This window comes from Saccopteryx bilineata, chromosome 4 (assembly GCF_036850765.1).
Source record: "Saccopteryx bilineata isolate mSacBil1 chromosome 4, mSacBil1_pri_phased_curated, whole genome shotgun sequence".
In the NCBI taxonomy this organism is placed as follows: Eukaryota; Metazoa; Chordata; class Mammalia; order Chiroptera; family Emballonuridae; genus Saccopteryx; species Saccopteryx bilineata.
Window position 1 is genome coordinate 108,780,217 of NC_089493.1, and position 27,409 is coordinate 108,807,625.

The following is a 27,409-nucleotide window of genomic DNA, read 5'->3' on the forward strand; positions in this document are numbered from 1 at the left end:
TCTTGGCTGCGGGAGGGGAAGAGAGAGACAGAGAGGAAGGAGAGGGAGAAGGGTGGAGAAGCAGATGGGCACTTCTCCTGTGTGCCCTGGCCGGGAATCGAACCCAGGACTCCTGCACACCAGGCGATGCTCTACCACTGAGCCAACCGGCCAGGGCCCCATTAAAATTATTTTAAAAATTACTTTTTATTTTCTGTTACTGTATAGACAAGTAATTTGGATATTGATATTATATCTAACCTTATTTACTTCTCTTATTTTTTAAAAAAAATTTTCCTATTGATTTTAGAAAGAGAGAGAGGAAGGAGGAGAGAGAGAGAAAAGTATTGACTCATTGTTCCACCTAGTTTTTCCATTTAGTTGTGTACCCATTGGTTGCTCTTGTATGTACCCTGACTGGGGGTCAAACCCACAACCTTAGCATGCCAGAATAGTGCACGGTCCACCAAGCCACCTGGTCAGGGGGCCTACCTCTCTTCTTAATTCTTTTTTTTTTTTTTTTTTTTTTTTTGTATTTTTCTGAAGCTGGAAACGGGGAGGTAGTCAGACAGACTCCCGCATGCGCCCAACTGGGATCCACCCAGCACGCCCACCAGGGGGCGATGCTCTGCCCATCCGGGGCGTCACTCCATTGAGACCAGAGCCACTCTAGCGCCTGGGGCAGAGGCCAAGGAGCCATCCCCAGCGCCCGGGCCATCCCTTGGTCAAATGGAGCCTTGGCTGCGGGAGGGGAAGAGAGAGACAGAGAGGAAGGAGAGGGGGAGGGGTGGAGAAGCAGATTGGTGCCTCTCCTATGTGCCCTGGCCGGGAATCGAACCCGGGACTTCCGCATACCAGGCCGACGCTCTACCACTGAGCCAACCGGCCAGGGCCTCTTCGTAATTCTTAATTCTAATAATTTTATTACAGATTCTTAGATTTTCCACGTAGATTGTATCAACTGTGAATAACGCCAGTTTGTTTCTTCCAATCTGATCTTTCTCTTCTTTGTTCTACTTGTTTTATTGGCACTGATAGGACATTTCGTACAGCATGTAATAGAGGCAGTGAAAGCAGATCATCGTTCTGTTTTTGATTTTAAGGGAATACTTCTAACATGTTTTATTTATTTATATATTTGAGAAAGAGACAGGAATGGGAGAAAGAGAGAAGGAGAAAAAGAGAGAAAGGGAGGGAGAGAAATGAGAAGCATCAACTAATAGTTGCTTTTACTTTAGTTGTGCATTGATTGCTTCTTGTATGTGCCTTGATCGGGTATATGACCTCAGACTCAAGTTGAGCCTGTATCCCCTTATTCAAGCCTGCACCCTTTTGGGCTCAAGCCAGTGACCTTGGGCTTTTCACACCACTGACATTTGGGCTCAAGATGGTTACCTTTTAAGATCATGTGTACAATCTCCTGCTCAAGCCAGGAATACCGTGCTTAAGTTCATCAACTTAAGGTGCTCAAGGTGGTGAACAGGCACCCAAGCCAGCTATCTCAGGGTTTCAAACTGGTAACGTCAGCATTCTGGGCTGATGCTTTATCCACTGTGCCACCGCTAGTCAGGGTAACAGTTTTTTTTTGTTTGTTTGTTTGTTTTTTGTTGTTGTTGTTGTTGTATTTTTCTGAAGCTGGAAACAAGGAGAGACAGTCAGACAGACTCCCGCATGCGCCCGACCAGGATCCACCCAGCACGCCCACCAGGGGGCGACGCTCTGCCCACCAGGGGGCGATGCTCTGACCCTCCGGGGCATCGCTCTTTTGCGACCATAGCCACTCTAGCACCTGGGGCAGAGGCCAAGGAGCCATCCCCAGCGCCCGGGCCATCTTTGCTCCAATGGAGCCTCTCCTATGTGCCCTGGCCGGGAATCGAACCCGGGACTTCCGCATACCAGGCCGACGCTCTACCACTGAGCCAACCAGCCAGGGCAGGGTAACAGTTTTTCAATAAGTATATTTACTTTTGAATTTTGGTAAATACTCTTTATCAATTTAAGGAAATTTAATTTCTTGTTTTCTTAGAGTTTTTACCATTAATAATTGTTAGATTTTATAAAATGCCTTGTCTGCATCTACCGAATTAGTCATTTTTTTCACATTAATATATTAACTTGGTGGTTGACATTATTAATGGATTTTCTAATGTTAACCATCTTTTAATTCCTAGAATTATTTTTCTTGTGCATTACCAGATTTATTTGCTAATGTTTTGTTTAGAAGCTTTATTTCTATGTTTATTAGTGAGAGATTATTTTTATCTTTTTTATTTTATTTATTAGTTTTTAGAGAGGGGGGGCCTGGGGAGGTGAAGGAAGAAACAGGAAGCATCAACTCATCATTGCTTCCTATATGTGCCTTGACCAGGCACACCCAGGGTTTTGACCCGGTAACCTCAGTGTTCCAGGTTGACGCTTTATTTACTGTGCCACCACAGGTCAGGCCAAAATTTAATTTTTAATTCTCATATTGCCTTTAATTTGATTTCAATATTTATAAAATTAGTTAGGAATTTTCCATATTTTTCTTTTCCAAAGAAATATATATTGCCTTGACCAGTTGGCCCTCAATAGTAGAGCTTTGGCCCCACGTGTGGAAATCCTGGGTTCAATTCCTGGTCAGGGCACACAGGAGAAGTGACCATCTGCTTCTCCATCCCTCCCCCACCCCCTTCTCTCTCTCTCTCTCTCTCTCTCTCTCTCTCTCTCTCTCTCTCTCTTTCCCTTCTGCAGACATGGCTCAATTGGTTCAAGCACATTAACCCTGGGCGCTAAGGATGACTTCATGGAGCCTTTGCTTCAGGCACTAAAAGTAGCTTGGTTGCGAGCATGGCTCCAGATGGGCAGGGCTTTGGCCCAAGATGGGGGTTTGCCGGGTGGAGACTGGTCAGGGCACATGCAGGAATCTGTCTGTCTAATCCCCTCTTCTCACTTGGAAAAGAAAAAAATTTTTTACAAAGAGGTGTACACTTAAGATTGAGTCATTTATTTCATGAGTGCTTAATATACATTGTCTTTATGATGTATATAATTTTTTTTTTTTTTTGGCAAGAGAGAGAAAGAGAGGAGAGATGAGAAGCAGCAATTCTTAGTTTTATCACTTTAGTTATTCATTGATTGCTTCTCATATGTGCCTTTATCAGGGGCTGAGCCAATCCCTTGCTCAAGCCAACAACCTTGGACTTCAAGCCAGTGACCTCTGGGCTCCAGCCACTGACCATGGGATTATGTCGAAGATCCCGTGCTCAAGCTGGCAAGCCTGCACTCAAGCCAGCGACCTTGGGGTTTTGAACCTGGAACATCAGCATCTCAGGTTGCCACTCTATCCACTGTGGCACCACTGGTCAGGCTTTGTGATACATTTTTTAACAGTCTCATACTTGTAGAAAAGTTGTAAGAAAGTGCAGAAGAACTTCTTTGGTGAACATGGAAATGAGCTCACAACATGATGCTCTATCACCTCTGAATACTGTAATGTATACTTTAGACAAATGAGAGGCATTCTCTTATATAACCACACTATAATGATCAAAATTAGAACATGCACATTGATGTATTACTATTATCTAACTGTCAGGCTCCATTTAAGTGTTAGTTGTCCCAGTAGCACCATTCATAGCAAAGAGGTCCAGTTCAGAGTCACATGTCTTTGTCATTACATTTAGTTAGTATGTCTGTTTAGTCTCCTTCATTGTGGAACAATACCTCAGTCTTTCTTTGACTTTCACGATCTTCCATTTTTGAAAATTATAGGCTATTTTTTATATATATATTTGAAAGAGACAGAGAGACAAGAAGGGAAAGAGATGAGAAGCATCAACGTGTAGTTGCTTCACTTTAGTTGTCCACTGATTGCTTCTCATACGCACCTTGACTGGGGGGCTCAAGCCAAGCCAGTGACCCCTTCTTATTCAAGCTAGCGACCTTGGGATTATGTTGATGATCCCACACTCCAGCCAGCAACCTTGGGATTTCTATTTCTATTTATTTTATTTGTTTATTTATTTATTTATTTTAGTGAGAGGAAGGGAGTCAGTCAGACAGACTCCCGCATGCTCCCTGACCAGGATCCACCCGGAAAGCCCACTAGGGGGTGATGCTCTGCCAATCTGGGCCTGTTGCTTCATAGCTCAGCAACAGAGCCATTTTTTTTAGTGCCTGAGGTAGAGGACACGGAGCCAATGCTCAGCACCTGAGGCCAACCCGCTTGAACCAACTGAGCCATGGCTTCAGAAGGGGAAGAGAGAGATAAGAGAAGGGGAAGGGGTGGAGAAGCAGATGGTCACTTCTCCAGTGTGCCCTGACTGTAAGATTCCTGGGATATCCACATGCTGAGCTGATGCTCAACCACTGAGCCAACTAGCTAGGGCCAACCTTGGGGTTTCAAACCAGAGACTTGAGCGTCCCAGCTCAACACTCTATCCACTGCACCACCACTGACCATTCAGGCTAGTCTAGTTATTTTGTAGAATGCAACTCAATTTTGAATTGGTCTGTTATTCATGACTAGAGTGAGATTTTGCACCTTTGGTAGGAATATCACAGCAGTGATACCATGTCTTCTCATTGAATTCTTTCATGCAGCACATAGTTTTGATATAACATTATTGGTGATATATATATTGACCACTTGAATTAAGTGGTGCCTTCCAGGTTTCTCATTTTTCTCATTTTTCTCATTGTGATTAATAAGTATATAAACGAGCCCTGACCAGGTAGCTCAATTGGTTAAAACATCACCTCAATACGCTAAGGTTGCAGGTTTGATCTCTGGTCATGGCATATACAAGAATCAACCAATGAGTGCATAAAATAGCTGGAACAACAAATTGGTATCTCTCTCTCCCTCTCTCCCCCTTCCTCTCTGTCTCTAAAATCAATTAAGAATTTAAACAAGCACCTTGAAAAAAAAGTATATAGGAGAGAAGTCCTTTGAAACTATACAGATTTCTCATTCCTCATAATGCTTTAGATTTATTTACTTATGTAAATATAAACTCAGTTTCCTTATTTTATTTTTTTTTTTGCTTCATCTTTCAATTACTGAGGGACGAATATCAGAATTTCTCTCTGTGAGGTAGATTTGTTAATACCTCTTTGTATTTTTATTACTAGTTTTTTCTTTTTAATTTCATAAGAAAATCCATACATTATTCTTTTCAAAACAGTAGGCATTCACCATGTGAGATTTGGAGGCCAAAGGTACTTATGATGAGATTTTTCCACAATGCACGTCTACTGTCTTGGGTTCCTTTGGTCAAAAAAGATGGTACAGACTGACCTGTGGTGGCGCAGTGGATAAAGTGTCGACTGGAATGCTGAGGTCGCTGGATCAAATCCCCAAGCTTGCCCAGTCAAGGTACATACAAGAAGCAACTGTATGCTGATGCTTCCCGCTCTTCCCCCCACCTTTCTCTCTCTTTGTCCTCTCTCTAAAATCAATAAATAAAATTTAAAAAAAATATTATATATATATGGAGAGAGATAGTATACTATCAAGACTAAATGACTGCTCAGGACGATTCTATGCTCCCAGCTGAAACTTACCTCCCAAGGAATTTCTTTTATCTATTTTTTTTAGTTGTTGTAAGAACACTTAACATGAGATCTACCCTCTTCACACATTTTAAGTGTGAAATTCAGTATTAACTATAGGCACACTGTTGTACCACCAATCTCTGCAACTTAATCACTACATATAACTGAAATTTTATACCTGATGAATAGGAACTCCCCATTTCCCCTTCCCCATAGCCCCTGGCAACCACCATTCTTTTCACTGCTTATGCATTTGATTTGTTTATATACCTCATTTAACTATAATGCAATATTTGTCCTTTTGCAACTAGTTTCTTTCACTTAGTATAGTACCTTCAATGTTTGTCCATATAGTAGCAAATGACAGTTTATCTCTCTCTTTTTTAATTTATTGATTTTAGGGAGAGAGGAAGGGAAAGAGAGAGATAGAAACATCAATCTGTTCCTGTATGTACCCTGACCAGGGATCAGAACCACAACCGTAGTGTATTGGGATGATGCTCTAACTAACTGAGCTATTTAGCCAGAGCGATTTCCTTCTTTTTTTAAAAGACCGAATAATATTTCATTGTATGTATATGTCACATTTTTTTTTATCTATTTATCCTTTTTTTTCTTTTCTTTTTTTTTTTTTTAGCCAGAGAGAAAGAGAAAGAGTAAGGGAGAGAGATGAGAAGCATCAACTTGTAGTTGTAAAACTTTAAGTTGTTGATAGATTGATTCTCGTACATGCTTTGAGCATGGGGCTCTAGCTAAGCCAGTGACCCCTTGCTCAGGCCAACAACCCTGGGAGTTTCAAGCCCTTGACTATGGGATCATGTTGATGATCCCACACTCAAGCTGACGACCCCATTCTCAAGCTGGTGACCTCAGGGTTTTTTTTTGTTTTTTGTATTTTTCCAAAGCTGGAAACGGGGAGAGACAGACAGACTCCCGCATGTGCCCAACCGGGATCCGCCCAGCATGCCCACCAGGGGGCGACACTCTGCCCACCAGGGGGCGATGCTCTGCCTCTCCGGGGTGTCGCTCTTGTTGCGACCAGAGCCACTCTAGCGCCTGGGGCAGAGGCCAAGGAGCCATCCCCAGCACCCGGGCCATCTTTGAGGAACCTTCATATTGTTTTTCACAGTGAGCACACCATATCACATTCCCATCAACTGCACACAGGGATTCTAATCTCTGTATTCTCACCAACACTGGAATTTAAAATTTTTTATTTTTTGGTTAATTTGAGAGAGAGGAGAAACATTGATTTTTTGTTCCACTTATCAGTGCATTCATTGGTTGATTCTTATGAGTTCCCTGGCTGGGGATTGAAGCACAGACTTGGTATATTGGTATGATGCTCCAACCAACTGAGCCACCTGGCCAGGGCTTATCTGTTTTTTGATAATAGGCATCCTAACAGGTGTGAAGTGATATCTCATGGTGATTTTGATTTGCGTTTTTCTGATAATTAGAGATACTGAGCATCTTTTTATGCATCTATTGGCCATCTGTCTATCTTCTTTGGAGAAATATTTTTCAGGTGTTTTGCCCATTTTTAATGTTCCTTATCAAATATTTTATGCCATTCTGTATGTTGCCTTTTCACTCTAATTGTTCTTTTGCTGTGCAGAAGCTTTTTGACATAATTTACTTACTTATTTTTACTTTTGTTGCCTGTGCTTTTGGTATCATCCAAAAAATCATTGCCAATACCATTGGTATGAAGTTGATCACCTATATTTTATTCTAGTAGTTTTATAGTTTCAGGTCTTAAATTTAATTCTTGAATTCATTTTTAGTTGATGTTTCTGTATGGTGTAAGATAAGAATCAAATTTTATTCTTTAGCATATTTCTTTATTTTTGTGACAGAGTAAGAGAGAGAGAGACACACACACACCCACACACAGAGGGACAGATAGGGACAGACAGACAGGGAAGAAGAGAGAAGTGAAGCATCAATTCTTTGTTGCAGTACCTTAGTTGTTCATTGATTGCTTTCTCATATGCGCCTTGACTGGGGTCTCCAGATGAGCCAGTGACCCTTGCTCGAGCCAACGACCTTGGATTCAAGCCAGCGACCCCGTGCTCAAGCTGCTGAGCCCATGCTCATGCTGGCGAACTCCAGGTTTTGAACCTAAGTCCTCTTTATCTCAGTCCGACACTATCCACTGCGCCACCACCTGGTCAGGCTCTTTCACATATTTCTGCCATGTATTTCCAATACTGTTTGTTGAAGAGACTGTCCTGTACTCATTACTTTATGCATTTTTGGCACACTTGTTGAAAATCAGTTGACTTTATGTGCATAGGTTTATTTCTGGTCTCTAATCTAGTCTTTGTTCTATATTTCTGTCTTGATGCCAGTACTATGGTATTTTATTTTATTTATTTTAAAATTTTATTTATTTATTTTTATTGTACAGTGTGTCCATAAAGTCATGGTGCACTTTTGACCAGTCACAGGAAAGCAATAAAAGATGATAGAAATGTGAAATCTGCACCAAATAAAAGGAAAACCCTCTCTCCCATCATCTGTAGGATGATGTGGCAGCATGTGCACATGCGCAGATGATGACGTAACACCGTGTATACAGCGGAGCAACCCACGGCCATGCCAGTCGAGATGTGGATGGTACAGAAGAAAGTTCAGTGTGTTCTGTGGCTCGCTAAATTCAAATCTTGACCACAGTGCAACGTGAATATCGGCATGTTTATAACGAAGCGCCACCACATAGGAATAACATTACTCGGTGGGATAAGCAGTTGAAGGAAACCGGCAGTTTGGTGGAGAAACTCCGTTCTGGTAGGCCATCAGTCAGTGACAAGTCTGTAGAGGCTATATGGGATAGTTAACCAAGGAGCCCTAAAAAATCTGTGCATGAGGCCACATCAAACTGCACTGAATAGGTATGAACCTGGAGAGTTTTCCTTTTATTTGGTGCAGATTTCACATTTCTATCATCTTTTGTTGCTTTCCTGTGACCGGTCAGAAGTGCACCATGACTTTATGGACACACTATATTTTGTTATTTTTTAGAATTTTATTTATTGATTTTAGAGGCTGGAGAGAGAAGCAGGGGAGGAACAAGACACATCAACTTATAGTAAGTAGTTGCTTTTTGTATGTGCCTTGACTGGGCAAGCCCAGGGTTTCGAACTGGCAACCTCCTCAGTGTTTCAAGTCGACACTTTATCCACTACGCCACCACAGGTCGGGCTATTTATGTATTGATTTTAGAGAGGGAGAGAGGAAGGGTGATAGAAAGAGGGAAACATCAATTTGTTGTTCTACTTATTTATGTTTTCATTGGTTGATTCTTGTATGTGCCTGGACCGGATCAAATCTGCCACCTTGGCATATGGTAGTGATGCTCTTATCAACTGAGCTACTGGGCCAGGGCCCATTACCATACTTTTTAAATTATTGTAACTTTGTAATATATTTGCAATTAGGAAATGTGAGGCCTCAGTTTTGTTTCTTTTTCTTAAGATTGTTATGACTATTCAGGGTTTTTTGTGGTTCCATGTGAACTTTAGGATTTTTAATTTCTTTGAAAAATGCCATTGGGATTTTGATAGAGATTATATTGAATTTGTAAATCACTTCAGGTGGTATGGACATTGTAACAATATTAAGTCTTCCAATCCATGAACATGGATATCTTTCCATTTTTTTTTTTTAATGTCTTTCATAATGTTTTATAGTTTCAGTATAAAGGTCTTTCCTTGGTTAATTCCTAATTTTTTTTTAATAATTTTATTTTTTTTAATGGGGTGACATCAATAAATCAGGATACATATATTCAAAGATAACATGTCCAGGTTATCTTGTCATTTAATTATGTTGCATACCCATCACCCAAAGTCAGATTGTCTTCTGTCCCCTCTATCTAGTTTTCTTTGTGCCCCTCCCCCTCCCCCTTTCCCTCTCCCTTCCCCCCCCCCCCGTAACCACCACACTCTTATCAATGTCTCTTAGTCTCACTTTTATGTCCCACTTACGTATGGAATAATGCAGTTCCTGTTTTTTTCTGATTTACTTATTTTACTTCATATAATGTTATCAAGATCCCACCATTTTGCTGTAAATAATCTGATGTCATCATTTCTTATGGCTGAGTAGTATTCCATAGTGTATATGTGCCACATCTTCTTTATCCAGTCATCTATTGATGGGCTTTTTGGTTGTTTCCATGTCCTGGCCACTGTGAACAGTGTTGCAATGAACATGGGGCTGCATGTGTCTTTACGTATCAATGTTTCTGAGATTTTGGGGTATATACCCAGTAGAGGGATTGCTGGGTCATAAGGTAGTTCTATTTTCAGTTTTTTGAGGAACCACCATACTTTCTTCCATAATGGTTGTACTACTTTACATTCCCACCAACAGTGTATGAGGGTTCCTTTTTCTCCACAGCCTCTCCAACATTTGCTATTACCTGTCTTGTTAATAATAGCTAATCTAACAGGTTTGAGGTAGTATCTCATTGCAGTTTTGATTTGCATTTCTCTAATAACTAAAGAAGATGAGTATCTTTTCATATATCTGTTGGCCATTTATATTTCTTCCTGGGAGAAGTGTCTGTTCATGTCCTCCTCCCATAAAAATATGGAACACTTCACGAATTTGCGTGTCATCCTTGCACAGGGGCCATGCTAATTTTCTCTGTATCGTTCCAATTTTAGTATTTGTGCTGCCGAAGCGAGCACAATTCCTAATTATTATTATTATTATTTTTAATGTTATTGTAAGTGGAATTGTTAATTTCCTATCTCTTATATGTCTATCAGTTTTTGGTATATATGTTCTATATATAAATACATTATACATGTATTATCAGACTTATACATTTTTAGAATTTTTATATTTTTTAGTAAATGTATCCTTTATTACTGCTCTGCTTTCTCAGTAACATTGATTTTTCTTTAAAGACCATTTTTTCTGATAATTAAATAGCTACCCTAGTTGTATTTGCCCTGGCATTTGCCTGGTAAAGATTTTTTCATCCTTTTTTCCACCTTATATTTTAGGTGGCCTTATATTTTAGGTGTATTAATAAATAGCATATGACTTGATTTATAATAAATCTGTTTTAATAATCTGTCTTTTAACTAGTAAATTTAGTCCAAATACATTTATAGTGGTTATTTTGATATTTCATACCAGCCTATTTTGTGGTTTCTATTTGTTCTGCTTTATTTATTTTTCTTTCCCGACCTTTTTGTGGGTTTATGTGACTTACTGAGTTTTTCTCCCACTCCCGCCTGTGATTTACTGAGTTTTAACAATTACATCATAAAATTATATTCTCTATTTCTGCGATTTTAATGATTACCATATATGATCTATTTCTATATTTTAATACTTTTTTTTTTTACAGAGACATAGAGAGGGATAGATAGGGACAGACAAGAATGGAGAGAGATGAGAAGCATCAATCATCAGTTTTTCATTGTGACACCTTAGTTGTTCATTGATTGCTTTCTCATATGTGCCTTGACTGTGAGGTTACAGCAGACCAAGCAACCCCTTGCTCAAGCCAGCAAACTTGGGTCCAAGCTGGTGAGCTTTTGCTCAAACCAGATAAGCCCACGCTCAAGCTGGCGACCTTGGGGTCTTGAACCTGGGTCCTCCGCATCCCAGTCCAACACTCCACCATCCACTGCATCACCGCCTGGTCAGGCTTAATGATATTTCTATACTTTAATTTCAGCATGCATACCTATATTAGTAAAATCAAATTTCTTTTTCTTTTTTTTTTTTTTTTTTTTTAGAGAGAGAGAGTCCAGAGAGAGGGATAGACAGGGACAGACAGACAGGAATGGAGAGATAGGAAGCATCAGTCATTAGTTTTTTGTTGTGCATTGCAACATCTTAGTTGTTCATTGATTACTTTCTCATATGTACCTTGACCGTGAGCCTTCAGCAGACCAAGTAACCCCTTGCTCGAGCCAGCGACCTAGGGTCCAAGCTGGTGAGCTTTGCTCAAACCAGATGAGCCCGCGCTCAAGCTGGCGACCTCGGGGGTCTCGAACCTGGTCCTCGGCATCCCAGTCCGACGCTCTATCCACTGCACCACCGCCTAGTCAGGCAGTAAAATCAAAATTTTAATCAATAACTGTCTTTCTTACAAACTGGGAAGGACCTTAGAACTCTCTAACTCTAGTTACTCCCTCCCAAATTTTAAGTTGTTCAGTATTTTAGTTCCATCTTGCTTTTTCTCCCTTCAAATAAGACATTATTTTGATGTTATAGATTTAGTTCTTTTGAGGTTTATTCATATTTCACTAGTTCTTGCTTACTGTTTTTGTGCTGCAACCCTTCTTGTAGGTTCAGATTTTGCTGCTTGAAGAACATCCTGGGCATTCCTTTACTGAGTGTTTGTTAGTGGTAAACTCAGTTTTCATTTGTCCATAATAGCTTCATTTTCAATAATTCTGGAGGGAGGGTTAAGGGGGTATAATATCCTGGGATGACAGTTATTTCCTCTGTAACATTTTAGGGATCTTACTTTTCCACAGTAAGTCTTTAGAAATCTGTAATTATTATATTTTCTTTCCCCCAATGGCTACTTTAAGCTCTTCTCTTTGTTGTTTCTCTACTGTGTATTTCCATAGAGATTTTTTTCTTCTGACTAGAATTTGTTGCACTTTCTACATTGTAGAGTTAGTTTTCCATTAATTCTGGAAATTTCTCAGTGGTTACCTTTTCTGGTATTGCCTCTCATCCATTTTTTCTATTTCCTTCTGGAACTCTAATTAGTCATAGTATGTCGTTATTCTACCTTGGTCATTTAATATTATTAATACTTCATATTATTTATTCAATACATAATTATTTGGAGTTCTTCAAAGTCTAATTTTGCCTTTTTATTTTGCAAAACCTCACAGTTTATTTCTTTATTTTATGATTCTGGGCTATAGCACTGACTTACAATGAAAAACAATCTACTCATATTTAAATTTTGCATCCCAACAGCAATTATCTTCCTCTTTTAGCTGGTGCTTCCAGAATTTAACCTTAATTTTTTTAAAAATTTTAATCTGTTGACTCTAGAGGGAGAGGAAGAGGGGGAAAGAGAGACAGGACCATTCATTTGTTCCTGTATGTGCCCTGACCAAGGACCACACCTACAACCAATCATGCCTCCAGCCGTGCCATCTGACCAGGGCCTTATATTTGTAAACATATTCTGTTGGTTTTCCATTACAGAAACTAAGGCTTCTTTAAGTTTCCCTCATCCCATTTTTCTAGTAATGTTGTCTCACAGCTTTTGTTTTTGTTGTAACTAATTATTGCTCACTGAGCCAACAGTTATGTTATGTTTAAACTTTTCTTCTTATAAAACTATTTTTTAACCTTGGAATGAATAATTGTTTAATTATTGTTTATTAGTTTTTTTCTGCATTTATCAATTCTTCCCAGAGACCTTAGTAGATCTGTGAAAGCCCCAGTGCTGTTCTCCATGTGATTGAATGCAGCAGATAATCTGAGTCTGTTTTCTTTTGGTGTCCTGTAGGGAGCAATCTTTCAACCCCTTGGTCTCTTGTCCTCCCCCTCCTTCTGCTCCACCCTTCAGAGCTTGTCAACTGCTAGAAGTATTGTTTCTTTTATGTATTCATCATAGACATAGATAAAAGTGAAGTGGTTACCAGGGGGAAGTTGGCTAGGGGTAGAGGAGTAAAGAGGGACAAATATATACCCCATCTGACTTATGGACCCAGATAAAACTAAAGTGGTTACCAGGGGGAGGTGGTAGGGGAAGGAGAGTAAAGAGATACAAATATACGGTGACAGAAAATTATTTGACTTTGGATGATGGGCACACAACCCAATCAACTGCTGAGATGCTATAAAGATGGTCATCTGAAACCTATGTACTCTTATTGATCAATGTCACCGCATTAAATTTAATTTGTAAATTAAAGAAAAAAAAGAATGTATTCCACTTTCATATGTGAGCCTGATATAATAAGAAGGGCCGTCTGCCTTCCCGGCTTTATATGCATTTTCCCCTGGATTGCCTATCTAGATTTCCCTTCATTTCTCTATAGATTGAGAAGTAGGAATCGGACTTTTCAAAATATTGACCCCACAGAAATTCTTTCTTTACAAAGAGCACACTTGTGTATGATGTATGTAGTGAAGATCTTGAGGTTCTATCTTAGTTTAGCTACCATATTCAACGATGATGACTTGAGATTGTGGCCTCTTTTGTTCAGTAACGACAGGTGTTTGTTGATTCATTTTGTACTTATTTTTTGCACATTTCATTAGGTTTTGGGGAAGATACAGTTTGTGATCGGGGTTCATTTGTAATTTTATCTTCAAGGTCTCTCCCTGCATTTCAAATTCTGAATTTTTAGTGTCTGCACAGTAATAACATGGATGTCTAATAATTTATATAGCCAATACTCTTTATTGGAGTTTGCTCCTAATTTTATGCCTTGCCAGTATTGTCATTGTCAGCATCATTTTACAACTTTGGCTGAGGTTATATCCTTAGAATGGAATCTCAAAGTGTAATTACTAGATCAAAGGATAGTCATTAGCTCCCCAATACTTGTTTCTAAGTTGCTATCCAAAATATTGAATCAGTTTCGATATTAGTATCAGTCAGCATTGTGGATTATAATTAAAGAAAAAACTTTTCTAAGAGAAAAATAATATTACATAATACACATTTAATTTGCATTTGTGTTTTTATTCCTTATTTTGGCACTAGGGATGAGCAGTATTTAGATTTTCTTACTGAGTTATCTATGTTTGTTTATGCCATCTTATGGTTATTGAGCCTTTATCATATAACTTTTTAATTACCTTTTACTTTCATTTGCTATTAAACTTGATTTTAATTTTTATGTGATTAAAAGTGTTAGTCTTTTCTTTATGGCTTTTTTGTGATTTTTGTGCTTTGAAAGCCCTCCTTTATCCCAGCATCAAATAAGGAGTCAACATCTTTCATTTAGTTCATTTTTATTATTATTATTATTTTTTTTTTTTTTTTTTTTTTTTTTTTTTGTATTTTTCTGAAGTGAGAAACGGAGGTAGGCAGACAGACTCCCACATGCACCTGACTGGGATTCACCCGGCATGCCCACCAGGGGGCGATGCTCCGCCCACCTGGGCCGTTGCTCCTCGGTAGTCGGAGCCATTCTAGCGTCTGAGGCAGAGGCCATAATAAATCCATTCTTAACGTCTGGGCCAACTTTGCTCCAATAGAGCCTTGGCTGCGAGAGGGGAAGAGAGAGATAGAAAGGAGAGGGAGAAGGGTGGAGAAGCAGATGAGCGCTTCTCCTGTGTGCTCTGGCTGGAATTTGAACCCGGGACTTCCACACACTGGGCTTGACACTCTACCGCTGAGCCAACCGGCCAGGGCTTTTATTTAGTTTTTTTTTATTTAATTTTGTAAATTTAATTCTTTAGTCCATTTATTTTCATGTATTATGTGAGACAGCAGATCCTGAGCTCTTTCTATATGTAGTTAAACTCAATTTTCTGTTGTTATTTATTATCTGATTTCCAGATGATTTGAAAAGTCACCTTTATCATACACTAAAACTTCTTCTACCCAGGGTTTGTTTTTGACTTTTAAATTTTATTCTGCTTATCTTTTTATTCCAGTGCAGCATACTTTTAGAAAATAATGATAGCGTTATATGTTTCACTCTCTAGTAATGATAATCCTTCAAAAATCTCCCAGGAGTGGGGAGTCCTGGAGGAAGTTGAGACCTGTGAGGTGCGTAAGTCAGGGAGCTGCTAAAGGCGAGCTGGTTCTGAACCTGGACCTGGGTGAGACCAGTACAAAAACAGAACCTCAGCCTGACCAGGTGGTGGTGCAGTGGATAGAGCATCCGACTGGGACGCGGAGGACCCAGGTTCAAGACCCCGAGGTCGCCAGCTTGAGTGCGGGCTCATCTGGTTTGAGCAAAAAAGCTCACTAGCTTGGACCCAAGGTCGCTGGCTTAAGCAAGTGGTTACTCAGTCTGCTGTAGCCCCACGGTCAAGGCACATTTGAGAAAGCAATCGATGTACAACTAAGATGTTGCAATGAAAAACTAATGATTGATGCTTCTCATCTTTCTCCGTTCCTGTCTGTCTGTCCCCATTTGTCTCTCTCTCTGACTCTCTCTCTGTCTCTGTAAAATAAAAAAAGAGAAAAAAAATCTAAAAACAAACAAACAAAAAAACAGAACCTCAGAACTGCTATTGTGTGCTTCTTGAAGCTTTGCCGTTGAGAAACAGCATAGGTGTCAGCCTGGGAAAGGGCTCAGTGAGCAGGTTCACTCAGTCTAGGTGTGAAGATTGGAGGGATGTGGGGTCTTAAAGCCAATTAGTAATTATAGGTAGTACTTTTAAAAAGAGAAATGACTTGTTGAACATAGAAGCTTCTGTAGGCAACCAAGCAATTGAAGTTGGATGCTATCTTTAGAGATGCCTTCAAAGCTTCAAACATTTCAGTCCCATTGTCACTTTTTAATTATAAAAAATGATTAGTGGGGGCTGGCTTTAGCTCAGTGGTTCCTTCGAGTCAAGTTCACTTGCTAACCGTTCTCGGCTTGAGACCCGCGGGCCCCCTCCAGTACTTTAAAAAGAATGATTAGTGGATTTGTTTTAGAATTTCTGCTTGGCCAAGGCCACATCTAGCAATAGAAAGGAGAGAACACACCAGTTAAACTCTCACAGTCTTAAAGTCCTACTACTCCAGCTCCATATTCAGAATCATGTTTGGTTGGAGAATCTGGATCTATTTATAGCTGTCACCCTACCTCCACAGTGGCAGGGGCCTGTTTCCCCTTTTTCTCTGACAAGTAATATTTCCCAGTTCTACATATCGCACAATGTAGGTAAGGCTGGAATATTTCATAAGACTTTACCAAAGGCAGGGGAACAAGTGAAAGGAAGTGGACATAGAGAGTAACGTGCCATGAGATTATTTTTTCATATGAGATCTAGTTTTAGTAGTTTTCAGTTTTGCTTTCTCTCTAGCGCCTGGCTTGCCTCAAATTCCCAGCAGCCATCAGGAGAATCTTCAAGCATATGTAGATTCTGCATCTCAAACCCTAAAGAGCGAACTTCATGATTGACACTCAGAATGCTGCCTACATGGGTTGGCCTGTCCCTTTCATAAGAAATATCTGACTGTATTCCAGTGGCTTCTGTAAGAGAGTCATCTAGCTATGTTCCAATAGCCTAATATCCTTACTAGCAGTAAGCATGTGATGGGTGGCTTGAGAAGCTGTCACAAGTTTTTATATAATCTGAAAAACAGTTACGTTTATTTTATGCCTTTTTAAATAAGGGGTACAGTGCTAGAGCAAAGGACTAGAGACCACAAAGGACTAGACATAACAAAGGACTGGAACTAGCAGATCTGGGTGGCTCCAGTCTGCTTTGACAGTAAACAACCTTGTCTCTTTTAGCAAGTCACTCACTCTTATCTGTAGTTTTCCTGTGAGATTTGGATATAGTTGGTCTATAATTTTATGATTTTGACTATAATTGAATCATTATAAAATATGTACTTGAATTTTGCTCTTTGTGATAGATTCATCTGTTTTAATATGATGCTGAGATATTAGCAAGGGATAAAGGCCCAATTACTGTTCCAATGAGAAAATACTGATCCATGGTATAATGTTAAACTTTATTGGACAGATTCTCCTTTATGGTGACAGATGAGACCTGCTTATATTTTAAAGGGGCCATGGAGCTTATTATGAATTTCTTATAAAGTAAACTCTTTATCACATAGCAATTTAGATTTCTTAAACAATTTAATTGCTTGTAGTTAAATCTTTAAGGTGCTATATTTTCTGGTTTTATTTCTTTCATGTTTTGACTTTTCATCTTAAAATTTTAAGTTGAAGTACAAAAGCACCAATCATTCAAGTACTTAAGGGTAAGTTATTTAATATTATAGTTAAGATAGACCCAATTTTTCCTTTCTGATTATGTGTAATCTATTTTTTTTTTTTTTAGAGTGAAAAGCTTTTGTTATATGATACAGTCCAGAGTGAACTAGAGGAGAAGATAAGAAGGCTTGAAGAAGACAGGCACAGCATTGATATTACCTCAGGTAATGGGAATGGTGTGATTGGGTGCTTAATTTAAGTGACACTGAACCTTTGGTTTACTGTAGTGTCTCATAATATATTGGTCTCCTAATGTAAATGAAGTGTTCTAATGAGAGGGAAAAGAGAGAGACTTTTAAAGAATTCGGTAAGATTGGGATTGCTGCTTTTTTTGAACTCACATCAGACAGATGTAGAAAATGGAGTACATGAGAAGGGACAAAACAGAAGTCTGACAGGAACCGCAAGTATGAGAATAATAAAGTAGAAGAATAGTAAGAATATTACTATAATATGAAGACAGTATTGGAAGCCAATAAGAATAGGCTTTGAAGACAGTTATAAGATATAGTCTTCCCTCTAAGTCAGCGGTTCTCAACCTGTGGGTCACAATGGTTTTAGGCGACCCCTGTGTTTTGGTCGTTCGACCCCCTCCGGGGTCGTGACCCACAGGTTTAGAACCGCTGCTCTAAGTCTTGAAAGAGTGACATGAGGAGGAAGGAATAACAGCCTATTCTCTTTGGTATTGCACAAAGTAGGAAGTGAAGAGAAGTTACAGGGAGGCAGATTTGTGTCTCAGCTAAAGGAAAAATTTGTTAATAGATCAGTTGAATGTGAAATTGACTTTTCAGGAGTATTGTGGATGAAATTGGCTTTTCCAGGAGTATTGTGAGAAGGCTTTCTACACTGAATGGACTATTATGGGTTATCCTACAGTTCTTGCATATGCATTATTTTTTGTAAATTCTATTTCTCTGGTGTAAAGTTGACATAGAGGAGCCAGACAAGCTGATCTTAATCCACTGTTCCATTACCTGCCACTTGGGTGACCAAAGGTGACAGTCACTTTAGCTTTTTAAAGCTGGTCTCTTTACCTGTCAAACTAAAGCAATGAGAATACCTACTTCAGAGGCAGCTTTGAGGACTAGTTGAGGCAATTCTGTAATATATATTTAACAAAGTGCCTGTCATATCCACCAATTATTAATGAAGTGCCAAGTTGATTTTTACTTTAATCGAATCAGAGAAAACTTCAGAACTATATAGCTGCTCATGAAACGAAGGTCACATACCTATTTAGATAACATAGCTGCCAATGAAATTTTGCTGCCTTGAAATGATAGTCTTGTTTACCTCCTTTGATCTCCAGAAATCAGCTAAGGCTTAATTTTTTATTTACATGTCAGAGCTGTGGAATGATGAACTTCAGTCAAGAAAAAAGAGGAAGGATCCTTTCAGTCCTGACAAAAAAAAGCCAGTTGTTGTTTCAGATATCCTTTTCCAGTTTCCTGGGGATTTTTGTTGTTGTTGTTTTTGCTTTATGTATATTTTTGCACTATACAGTCTTTGTAACTTTTACTAGTATACATTGCCTTTATACATAAGACCTTAAAATAAGCAAAAGATGATTTACTAACTGATTAAATGCAGAAGAATATAATTTAGATTAAGAGGATAAGGGGAGGAGTAGAAATTTAGGTAACAATTTCAACTTCAGAAATTAATATGGCTCTATAGTTCACAAGGGCTTTGATGGAAAATATCTATTTAGTATGTAACATGATTACTTGATTGTTTTGTGCTTTTTAACATTTTTGCTGTTTCTAAAAGTAGAGTGTCTTTAAATTAATATGTACATTCAATCTTGGCATTCCCTCTCTACTGTTTCCCCTTGCCCCGCCTTCTCTTCCACCTCAGCACAGTGATTAATTTTGTGGTGTATCTGACAGTGATATACAAGGTGGGGCAAAAGTAGCCTTCCAGTTGTTCATATAGATAATAATACAGTAATTAATAATTGATAATACAAGAAAAAATTTTTTGTTTCATGTACTCACAACTTTATCTTTTGCCCTACCCTGTAGAAGTAAGAGAATCTGGTTAATAGCATCTGAATACTGCAATATATTTATCCTGGTACTGTGGCTTTTGAAGAATAATTTGAAGTCAGAAATCAGCATGTCAAGGGGTTATTTCTAGAAATCGTTGTTTCATTCTTTGAAAAGCAAAGGTTTGGAAGTACAATTCAGAGTTGTGGTCTGACCAGGCAGTGGTACAGTGGATAGAGCGTTGGACTGGGATCCGGAGGACCCAGGTTCGAGACCCTGAGGTCACCAGCTTGAGTGCGGGCTCATCTGGTTTGAACAAAGCTCACCAGCTTGGACCCAAGGTTGCTGGCTCGAGCAAGGGGTTACTCAGTCTGCTGTAACCCCCTAGTCAAGGCACATATGAGAAAGCAATCAATGAACAACTAAGGTGTCACAATGAAAAACTGATGATTGATGCTTCTCATCTCTCTCCGTTACTGTCTGTCTGTCCCTATCTGTTCCTCTCTCTGACTCTCTCTCTGTGTCTGAAAAGGAAAAAGAAAAAAAATTCAAAGTGTGAAATTCTTACAGCTAAATTGACCTTGACTTTTCAACGTCCATATATAGTTTATATGCTACAAGATCTTGATATTCTTGAAGACTGGACAACAATTAGGAAGGTATGATTAAAGAGCAATGGATACAACTGTATTTATATCGTCTACTTTTTAAGTGTCTATGGTTTTTCACTAGTACATTAAAATATGATTATTATAAATATGCTTTACTTTACAACAGTCGCTAAAGCAACTAACACTAATACAGATAACAGTGATTGAAGGAGTGTTTTAAGAAACATGTCAATAGTTTTTTTTTCTTGTATTAATGTAATTATCATAATATTTTATGCCAGAGTACAGAAAAGCATTTATTGAAGTTGCCCAAAAATAGTAGTAAATAACCGTTCTGTGCCTGGTTCTTAGCCTGGTCCTGGCTCACAAAAGGCATTCAAAAAAATGTTGATTGTTTGAAAGTAAAAATTTGAACCTTTATTATATGTTTTGTATTTTTGTCATCAAAGATTTAAGAACTATAGGATTTTCTGTGCTTGTTTGAAAGTGGAAACTTTTATTTTCCTTAATTTTCCATCTTTAGAAACTTTTAAGTTCAGGAGTAGAGATTATTTTAGGTATTAATAACACCTCCAAGAGAAATCAGTCTTTATATATATACTTTTTATGGTCTTAGTCATTAACAGCTTGTTAGAAGAGTTGAAGATTACATTTCACTGTGCTTGTTATTGAGTTCGTCAGTAGTCATTGTATATATTAAATAAATACCAAAATATACTTTGTCTATGAACTTAGACAATGTCTTCCTCTTTTTTTTTTTTTTTTTTTTTTTTTTTTTTAATTAAGGCAATGGCTACACTGGGTCCGCACAGAGTGAAAACGGAACGTAAGTCTTTTATTTTAGCCTGAGTTCAGAAATCTTCTTTATGAAGACTTGTTGAATCAGGGTGAAGTCATCTACATACTAACAAGCTCCCCCCATCAGTGGTTTCATTTCATCAGTGAACATTATATCTGGAATTATGAGGAATTCTTCTGGAGTCTTGGCCTCATATAAAAATTTCAAGATTTCTGAATGGAATGTATTTCTTCTTTCAGTGTTTCAGCTACATTACTATTGCTAATAACTGATCAGCAATTTAAAAAGTATTTATTTGTTGTTTTTATAGGCCCAGTAATTCTTTAGGGGAGGTGTTTGGAGTCCGTGAGAATCCTGGAATTGTGGGCAAAATTTCTTCAGAGCCTTCATTTTCTGGGAAAGAGATCAGAGTGCTGGCAGTGGACTCCATCAAAAAAATTTACCACTAAAACTGACACTTGCTGATATACATTAGTAAAATTCATAACAAATTATACTTTCTTGACTTTTTCTGAAAATTTAATTTAAAAATCACTGCAAACATAGTGATTGACATCATTGTCAAGGATAACTACAGATTTCTTTCACTGAAAATTTTAAATTATTCTAAGAAAAATGAAGCTAGATTTTTTGTTTATTTTTGTCTGTTTTCTTGGTGGTATTTTTTATTTATTTATTTGAAACTAGATTTTTTTAAAGAACATGTTTTAAATACTAAGAAGAGTCACATTGCAACAGATAAAATAATGTGTGAGATCAAACTCTGTTTTATATTTAACCCAAGGACTTCTTTAAACTTTATTATCATGTCATGAAATTGTAACAATATTGTACTAAACTATTTCCCTTAGAAATTAACCGGCAGAAGAATAACGACCTAAATCTCTAGGTTGTTAACATTCTGAGTCATGAATTCCTTTGAGAATCTTACTATACTATAACATGGGTCTCCTCTCCCACTCCTGTTATCTATAACATTGTGTCCTATTTGTTTTCTTTATATCCCTTATCACCATTTGTAGTTTTTAATTTATTGTTTACATATTTATCTGTCTCCTGACAGGATTATAAACGCCACAAAGGTCAGAATCTTATTTCTTTTAGTTACAGTGTTCAGAAACCATTTGTTGAATGAATGAATGAATGAATGAATGAATGAATGAATACTTATTGAACACCTTCTACACATCAGGCACTATTTGAGGCTCTGAGGATACAATGGTGCAAGAGAAGAACTCCCTGGAATTTGCTGGAGGAGGCAGAATAATATATATGAAAATAAATAATTAACAAGATAATGATAAATTATAATAATTGCTATGATAGAAATATAATGTTGTAATGAAGATTAACTGAAAAGTAGTTAGAATGGTTGGAGAAGACCTTTCTAAGGTGGTGATGTTTGAATGACAAAGAGGTATCTACTTCACGGTAAATTTTTTGCCTGACTAGGCAGTGACGCCATGGATAGAGTGTCGACCTGGGATTCTGAGGACCCAGGTTCAAAACCCCGAGGTCACCAGCTTGAGTTTGGGATTGCCAGCTTGAGCGTGGGATCATAGATGTGACCATATGGTTCTCTGCTTGAAGCCCATGGTCTCTGGCTTGAAGCCCAAGATCACTGGCTTGAGCAAGGGCTCACTGGCACAGCTGGAACCCCTCGGTCAAGGCACGTATGAGAAGGCTGTCAGTGAACAACTAAAGTGCTACATCTATGAGTCGATGCTTCTCATCTCTACATCCCTTCCTGTCTGTTCCTCCCTTTCTCTCTTGCGCACTAGAAAAACACATTTTTTTCTCTGTGTGAGTTTATCTGATTAATGCCAAACCATTTCTAGGATTTAAAAGGGGACGTTCTACTTAGGACATTTCCATTTTTAATATGAAAGGCTTGGGGAACTCTTGAGAATATATATTAAACTCTGCTTCTTTGGAAGTGTCAGACAGCTGTAGGGGAGGAAATATAGAAAATATAATTTCCAATGGAAACATGGAAATTGATATTTTAATTCCTACTTAAAATTGGCTTTAGGCCCTGACCAGGTAGCTCAGTTGGAGCATTATTCTGATACAGCAAGGTGTGAATTCAATCTCTGGTCATATAAGGGTTAACTAGTGAATGCATAAATAAGTGGAACAACAAATCAATGTTTCTCTCTCTCTTTCTCTCTTCCCCCTTCCTCTTCTTCCTTTCTTCTCTCCTTTCCACTCTTTAAAATCAATTTTAAAAAAATTTCACTATAGTAATTGATAATGTCCTGCTTCCTCTTCTGGCACTTGTCTAGTTAATTGATGACTTACTTAGCTTTGTTTATAGCACTTACATTAAAATTTTAGTGAATTATATTTAAAAATGTAAGAAATCTTTCTAACTGCCAGTGGTGCATTGGATGGAGTGTTGACCTGGGATGCTGAGGTCTCAGGTTCAAAACCTCGAGGTCTCCGGCTTGAGGATGTGGTCGCCTGCTTGAGCATGGGATCATTGACATGAGTCCAAGGTCGCTGGCTTAAGCCCAAACGTCGCTGGCTGGTAGCATAAGGTCACTGTCTTGAGCCCAGGGTTGCTGGCTTGAGCAAGGGGTCACTGGCTCAGCTGGAGCCCCCTTGTCAGAGCACATATGAGAAACAACCAATAAACAACTAAAGTGCCACAGTTACAAGTCGATGCTTCTTATCTCCCTTCCTTTTTCTCTCTTGCAAAACAAAAAAGAAATTAAATTTTCTTATTTGTATTAGATTTAAGTTATATAAGAAACACTTTTAGTGTTTTTCACATATGCATGGATTGGTGTTAATTCTTTTTTCTTTCTTTCTTTTTTTTTTTTTTTGTATTTTTCTGAAGTGAAAAGCAGGAGGCAGAGAGAGAGACTCCCTCCTGCATGCACCGACTGGGATCCACCTGGCATGCCCACTAGGGAGTGATGCTCTGCCCATCTGGGCATTGCTCTGTTGCAACTGGAGCCATTCATAAACTGAGATGGAGGCCATGGAGCCATCCTCAGCGCCGGGGCCAACTTTGCTCCAATGGAGCCTTGGCTGCAGGAGGGGAGAGAGAGACAGAGAGAGAGGAAAGAGAGGGGAAAGGGTGGAGAAGCTGGTGGTCGCTTCTCCTGTGTGCCCTGACCAGGAATTCAACCTAGGACATCCACACGCTGAGCCAATGTTCTACCACTGAGCCAACTGGCCAGGGCAGTGTTAATTCTTAATTCTTTGTTTAATTCTTAATGTTTTGCACTTTGTTCTGATCCTTTTAGCACCTGTGAAACTAGAAAAACATCTGCACAGTGCTAGATCAGAAGAAGGAAGATTATATTATGATGGTGAATGGTATATACGTGGACAAACAATATGTATTGACAAAAAAGACGAATGTCCTACAAGGTAAAAAGCCTTTATCATCTCAGTGTTTACAACCTTATTGTCAATAAATATTTGCTGCTTCCATAGTGTATTCATAATGTAGCATTAGTTGCCTATGGATCCTTTTTCTTTTGACACATGATTTGATCAGTGTTAATATTTATACACCAGAGTTGCATATTAAATTCATAAACACCAGCATTAGCACAAGTGGAAGTCTGAATCATTTAGTCAGGTGAAGAGATCCTTTTTGTTAATTATTATAGTAGATGACTTGTTATGATCCTAGTAATATGACCTTTAAGTCAGTATTGTGAATTTGATAGTGTGCTTCCATAGTGTGTGGGTCTATCAGTCCTTCACTTTTTTTTTGGTGTGTAACAGTATTTTGAATAAGAAGAATTTGGATCAATTAGAGTAGGAAAGGAATGGAAAACTTTAAGTAACAGTAATTAAAGTATAACTTAAAGACTGAAAACCTTTTAAAAGACTTAATCTGTCTAGGCTTAAATGAAGTTTATGTAATTATTTATATAGCCTTCTAAGTTTTTTTTTTTTTTGCATTTTTCTGAAGCTGGAAACAGGGAGAGACAGACAGACTCCCGCATGCTCCCGACCGGGATCCACCCGGCACGCCCACCAGGGGGCGACGCTCTGCCCACCAGGGGGAGATGCTCTGCCCATCCTGGGCATCCCCATGTTGCGACCAGAGCCACTCTAGCACCTGAGGCAGAGGCCACAGAGCCATCCCCAGCGCCCGGGCCATTTTTGCTCCAATGGAGCCTTGGCTGCGGGAGGGGAAGAGAGAGACAGAGAGGAAAGCGCGGCGGAGGGGTGGAGAAGCAAATGGGCGCTTCTCCTGTGTGCCCTGGCCGGGAATCGAACCCGGGTCCTCCGCACGCTAGGCCGACGCTCTACCACTGAGCCAACCGGCCAGGGCCAGCCTTCTAAGTTTTATCTGGTTGTGGCCTTTGAACATATTAATGATAATTACTGCTTTAATTCCTTCTGTAGTTAGAGACATAGTTTTCAGAGTATAACTATCTACATTAAGAAAATATCTTTCTAGATGTTAGTGGTAAGTAAAGTGTTTGTTTAGTAGAGAATATTTTCCAAATACAGTAGTTTTAATAGAATTGTAATTTTATCCTTAAAGTTTTAGGATACAAGGCGCATAGTGTATAAGTAACTTTTCTCATAGTAGCTCATTGAGCTAATTACTAGGTTATATATGATACCCCTAGATATCTTACTGCTTTTGAAACATTTTACTACTACTTAGCCTAAATGTGGTTTAAAAAGAGATAAAATAGTATAGGAGATGATTGAATAAAAATCCATTTTTGAAAAGATTTCAACATGGAGATTAATAGTATCAAAAAAAAAAAGAAAGAAAGAAAGAAAAACTTGTACATGTACCCTAATCTGTACAAGGTTTGACACTGGGAGTTAGGGATTGTTATTTGGAAAAATTTTTATGGCCAAGACTGAATGAGCTAGAGGTGTAATGCCATATAAGTAGTGGTTTTAGCTCCAGCCTGATTTTTGGAGGAGAAGGGAGAGTAAGGATGGAGTAGGAACAATTTGTATTTAGTAGTTCTAATAGTGAATTTTACCAACTTTATTAAAAAAAGAAAGAAAATTATCGACAAGGTGTTGCTGAATGTGATATTTTTGATACTATGCCCCACCAATTACCAGCATTCTGGCAAAAGGCAACTCTGTACTTGAATCTACTCTTGTAGTCCAGCTGTTTTGGTTTTAGAGCTTGTACTCTGAAATGAGTAGGGGAGGCATATTTTAATTCATTCAATCTTTTTTTAATCCTTTTTAGTGCCGTAATTACAACAATTAACCATGATGAAGTTTGGTTTAAGAGGCCTGATGGAAGCAAATCTAAGCTTTACATTTCACAGCTACAGAAAGGAAAATATTCAATTAAACATTCGTAATCATGATTTAAGTGTTATCTAAATTTACCTTATTAGTGTTACCAAGTGTAATGTGCCATGGGAGTAAAAAAATGTATTCAATAACTTTAATATTCTCGCTGAATCATGAGAGACTGTATATTTATAGGTAGTTCTCTAAGTAGACCTCATATTGATGTTATTAAAAGAGACAGTAAATATGTTTAATTGTGATCATTATACTTACTTGCCTTTTAGGTCCAATGACCAATAGGTGTATATGGTAGGGATTTCTTACAAACTTCTTGTTTTTTTAAATGCAAATTTGTCTTGTGAACTATGTTGCTAAATGGCTACTTTTATCTGCAATTATTTTTAATTTTTCATATCTTTGTCATTCATTATGTGTTTGTAAATAAGCCTCATAAAATGTTTCCTATAAATGGTTTGTACTAGTCCATTAGTGTTTAATCAGAATTGAAATTTAATCCTATATATGTGAGTATGTATATATTGCATTATCAGCTTGTTTAGAACTGATGGCCTTACTTTACAATCTTGTTTTACCCAAAATTAAGCTATTGGGTTTGACAGTTAAAAGGAGCACTTTTGTAGAGTAGCAGCTTTCTTCTCTTCCTTGATTGTATGGTGGTAAACTATTTTTACAAATTATGCTTAATCTTAATTAGTAAAATTAGTGTCAAGTAATAACGTGCTTCTACGTGTATTTCCTGTGAGCCTTAGAGGACAGGTATGTATGCTGCAGCATAAGTGGTGGGCAGTAACTGACAGTATTGTGACGTTTGCTGTGCATTCTGATCTTTGAAACAGAGTTTGAGAAGCATTTTCCAGAGGTAAAAGTAGCTTCTTATCCTAATTTTATTCCTAGGGCAAAACAGACAGGGATAATTTTTTTGAATTCTTAAATTAGAAATTTTATCTACACTTCTATTAAATTCCACACTTCAAGGGCACGTGGTGTAATTTAGAAAGTTATTGGCCCCTATTTCCTTAGCCACATTCAAAATTCACTTCTAAAACCTCAGGAACAGTACAAAGAATTGAAACCCTCAGTGTGACAGCAGTTGGCTGGAGTACGTGTTAGGGTACAACCAAATCAAGTATTCCTGGTGGTCTTGTGCACTTTAAGTTTTGTTATAATGAGACTTGAGAGGATGAGGAAGAGATCTACTTATTAACACTTAGGGCAGGACTGTCTGTGTTATTCTGTTTGTTTTCTAACTGTTTTACCTCTGCAAACATCTTCCTGTGCAGATCACTACTTCACAGTTGCCAAATGTTAAAATATTTGACTTCT

At 38.3% G+C, this 27,409-nt stretch overlaps 1 protein-coding gene and 3 non-coding genes across 7 annotated transcripts in view; 1 reads left to right on the forward strand and 3 right to left on the reverse strand.

Moving 5' to 3' along the window:
* BRMS1L (BRMS1 like transcriptional repressor) overlaps positions 1-27,409 on the forward strand; it is an 85,849-nt gene that overhangs the window by 14,264 nt on the left and 44,176 nt on the right. For 3 of the 4 annotated variants that reach the window (XM_066277764.1, XM_066277763.1, XM_066277762.1), the window contains exons 5-9: positions 17,491-17,587; positions 18,770-18,853; positions 20,006-20,070; positions 20,809-20,848; positions 24,076-24,202. In XM_066277764.1, the coding sequence (XP_066133861.1) occupies positions 17,491-17,587; positions 18,770-18,853; positions 20,006-20,070; positions 20,809-20,848; positions 24,076-24,202 (413 nt within the window). Of the gene's footprint in view, positions 1-17,490; positions 17,588-18,769; positions 18,854-20,005; positions 20,071-20,808; positions 20,849-24,075; positions 24,203-26,015; positions 26,975-27,409 lie in introns of those variants that run through there. The other variant, XM_066277761.1, reaches the window with a different exon arrangement.
* On the reverse strand, positions 797-872 carry TRNAT-GGU (transfer RNA threonine (anticodon GGU)). Its single transcript has one exon. It is a non-coding gene; the product is annotated as a tRNA-Thr (tRNA).
* TRNAT-GGU (transfer RNA threonine (anticodon GGU)) lies at positions 1,838-1,913 on the reverse strand. The gene has a single exon. It is a non-coding gene; the product is annotated as a tRNA-Thr (tRNA).
* Positions 10,111-10,217, reverse strand: LOC136336915 (U6 spliceosomal RNA). Its single transcript, XR_010731649.1, has one exon. It is a non-coding gene; the product is annotated as a U6 spliceosomal RNA (small nuclear RNA).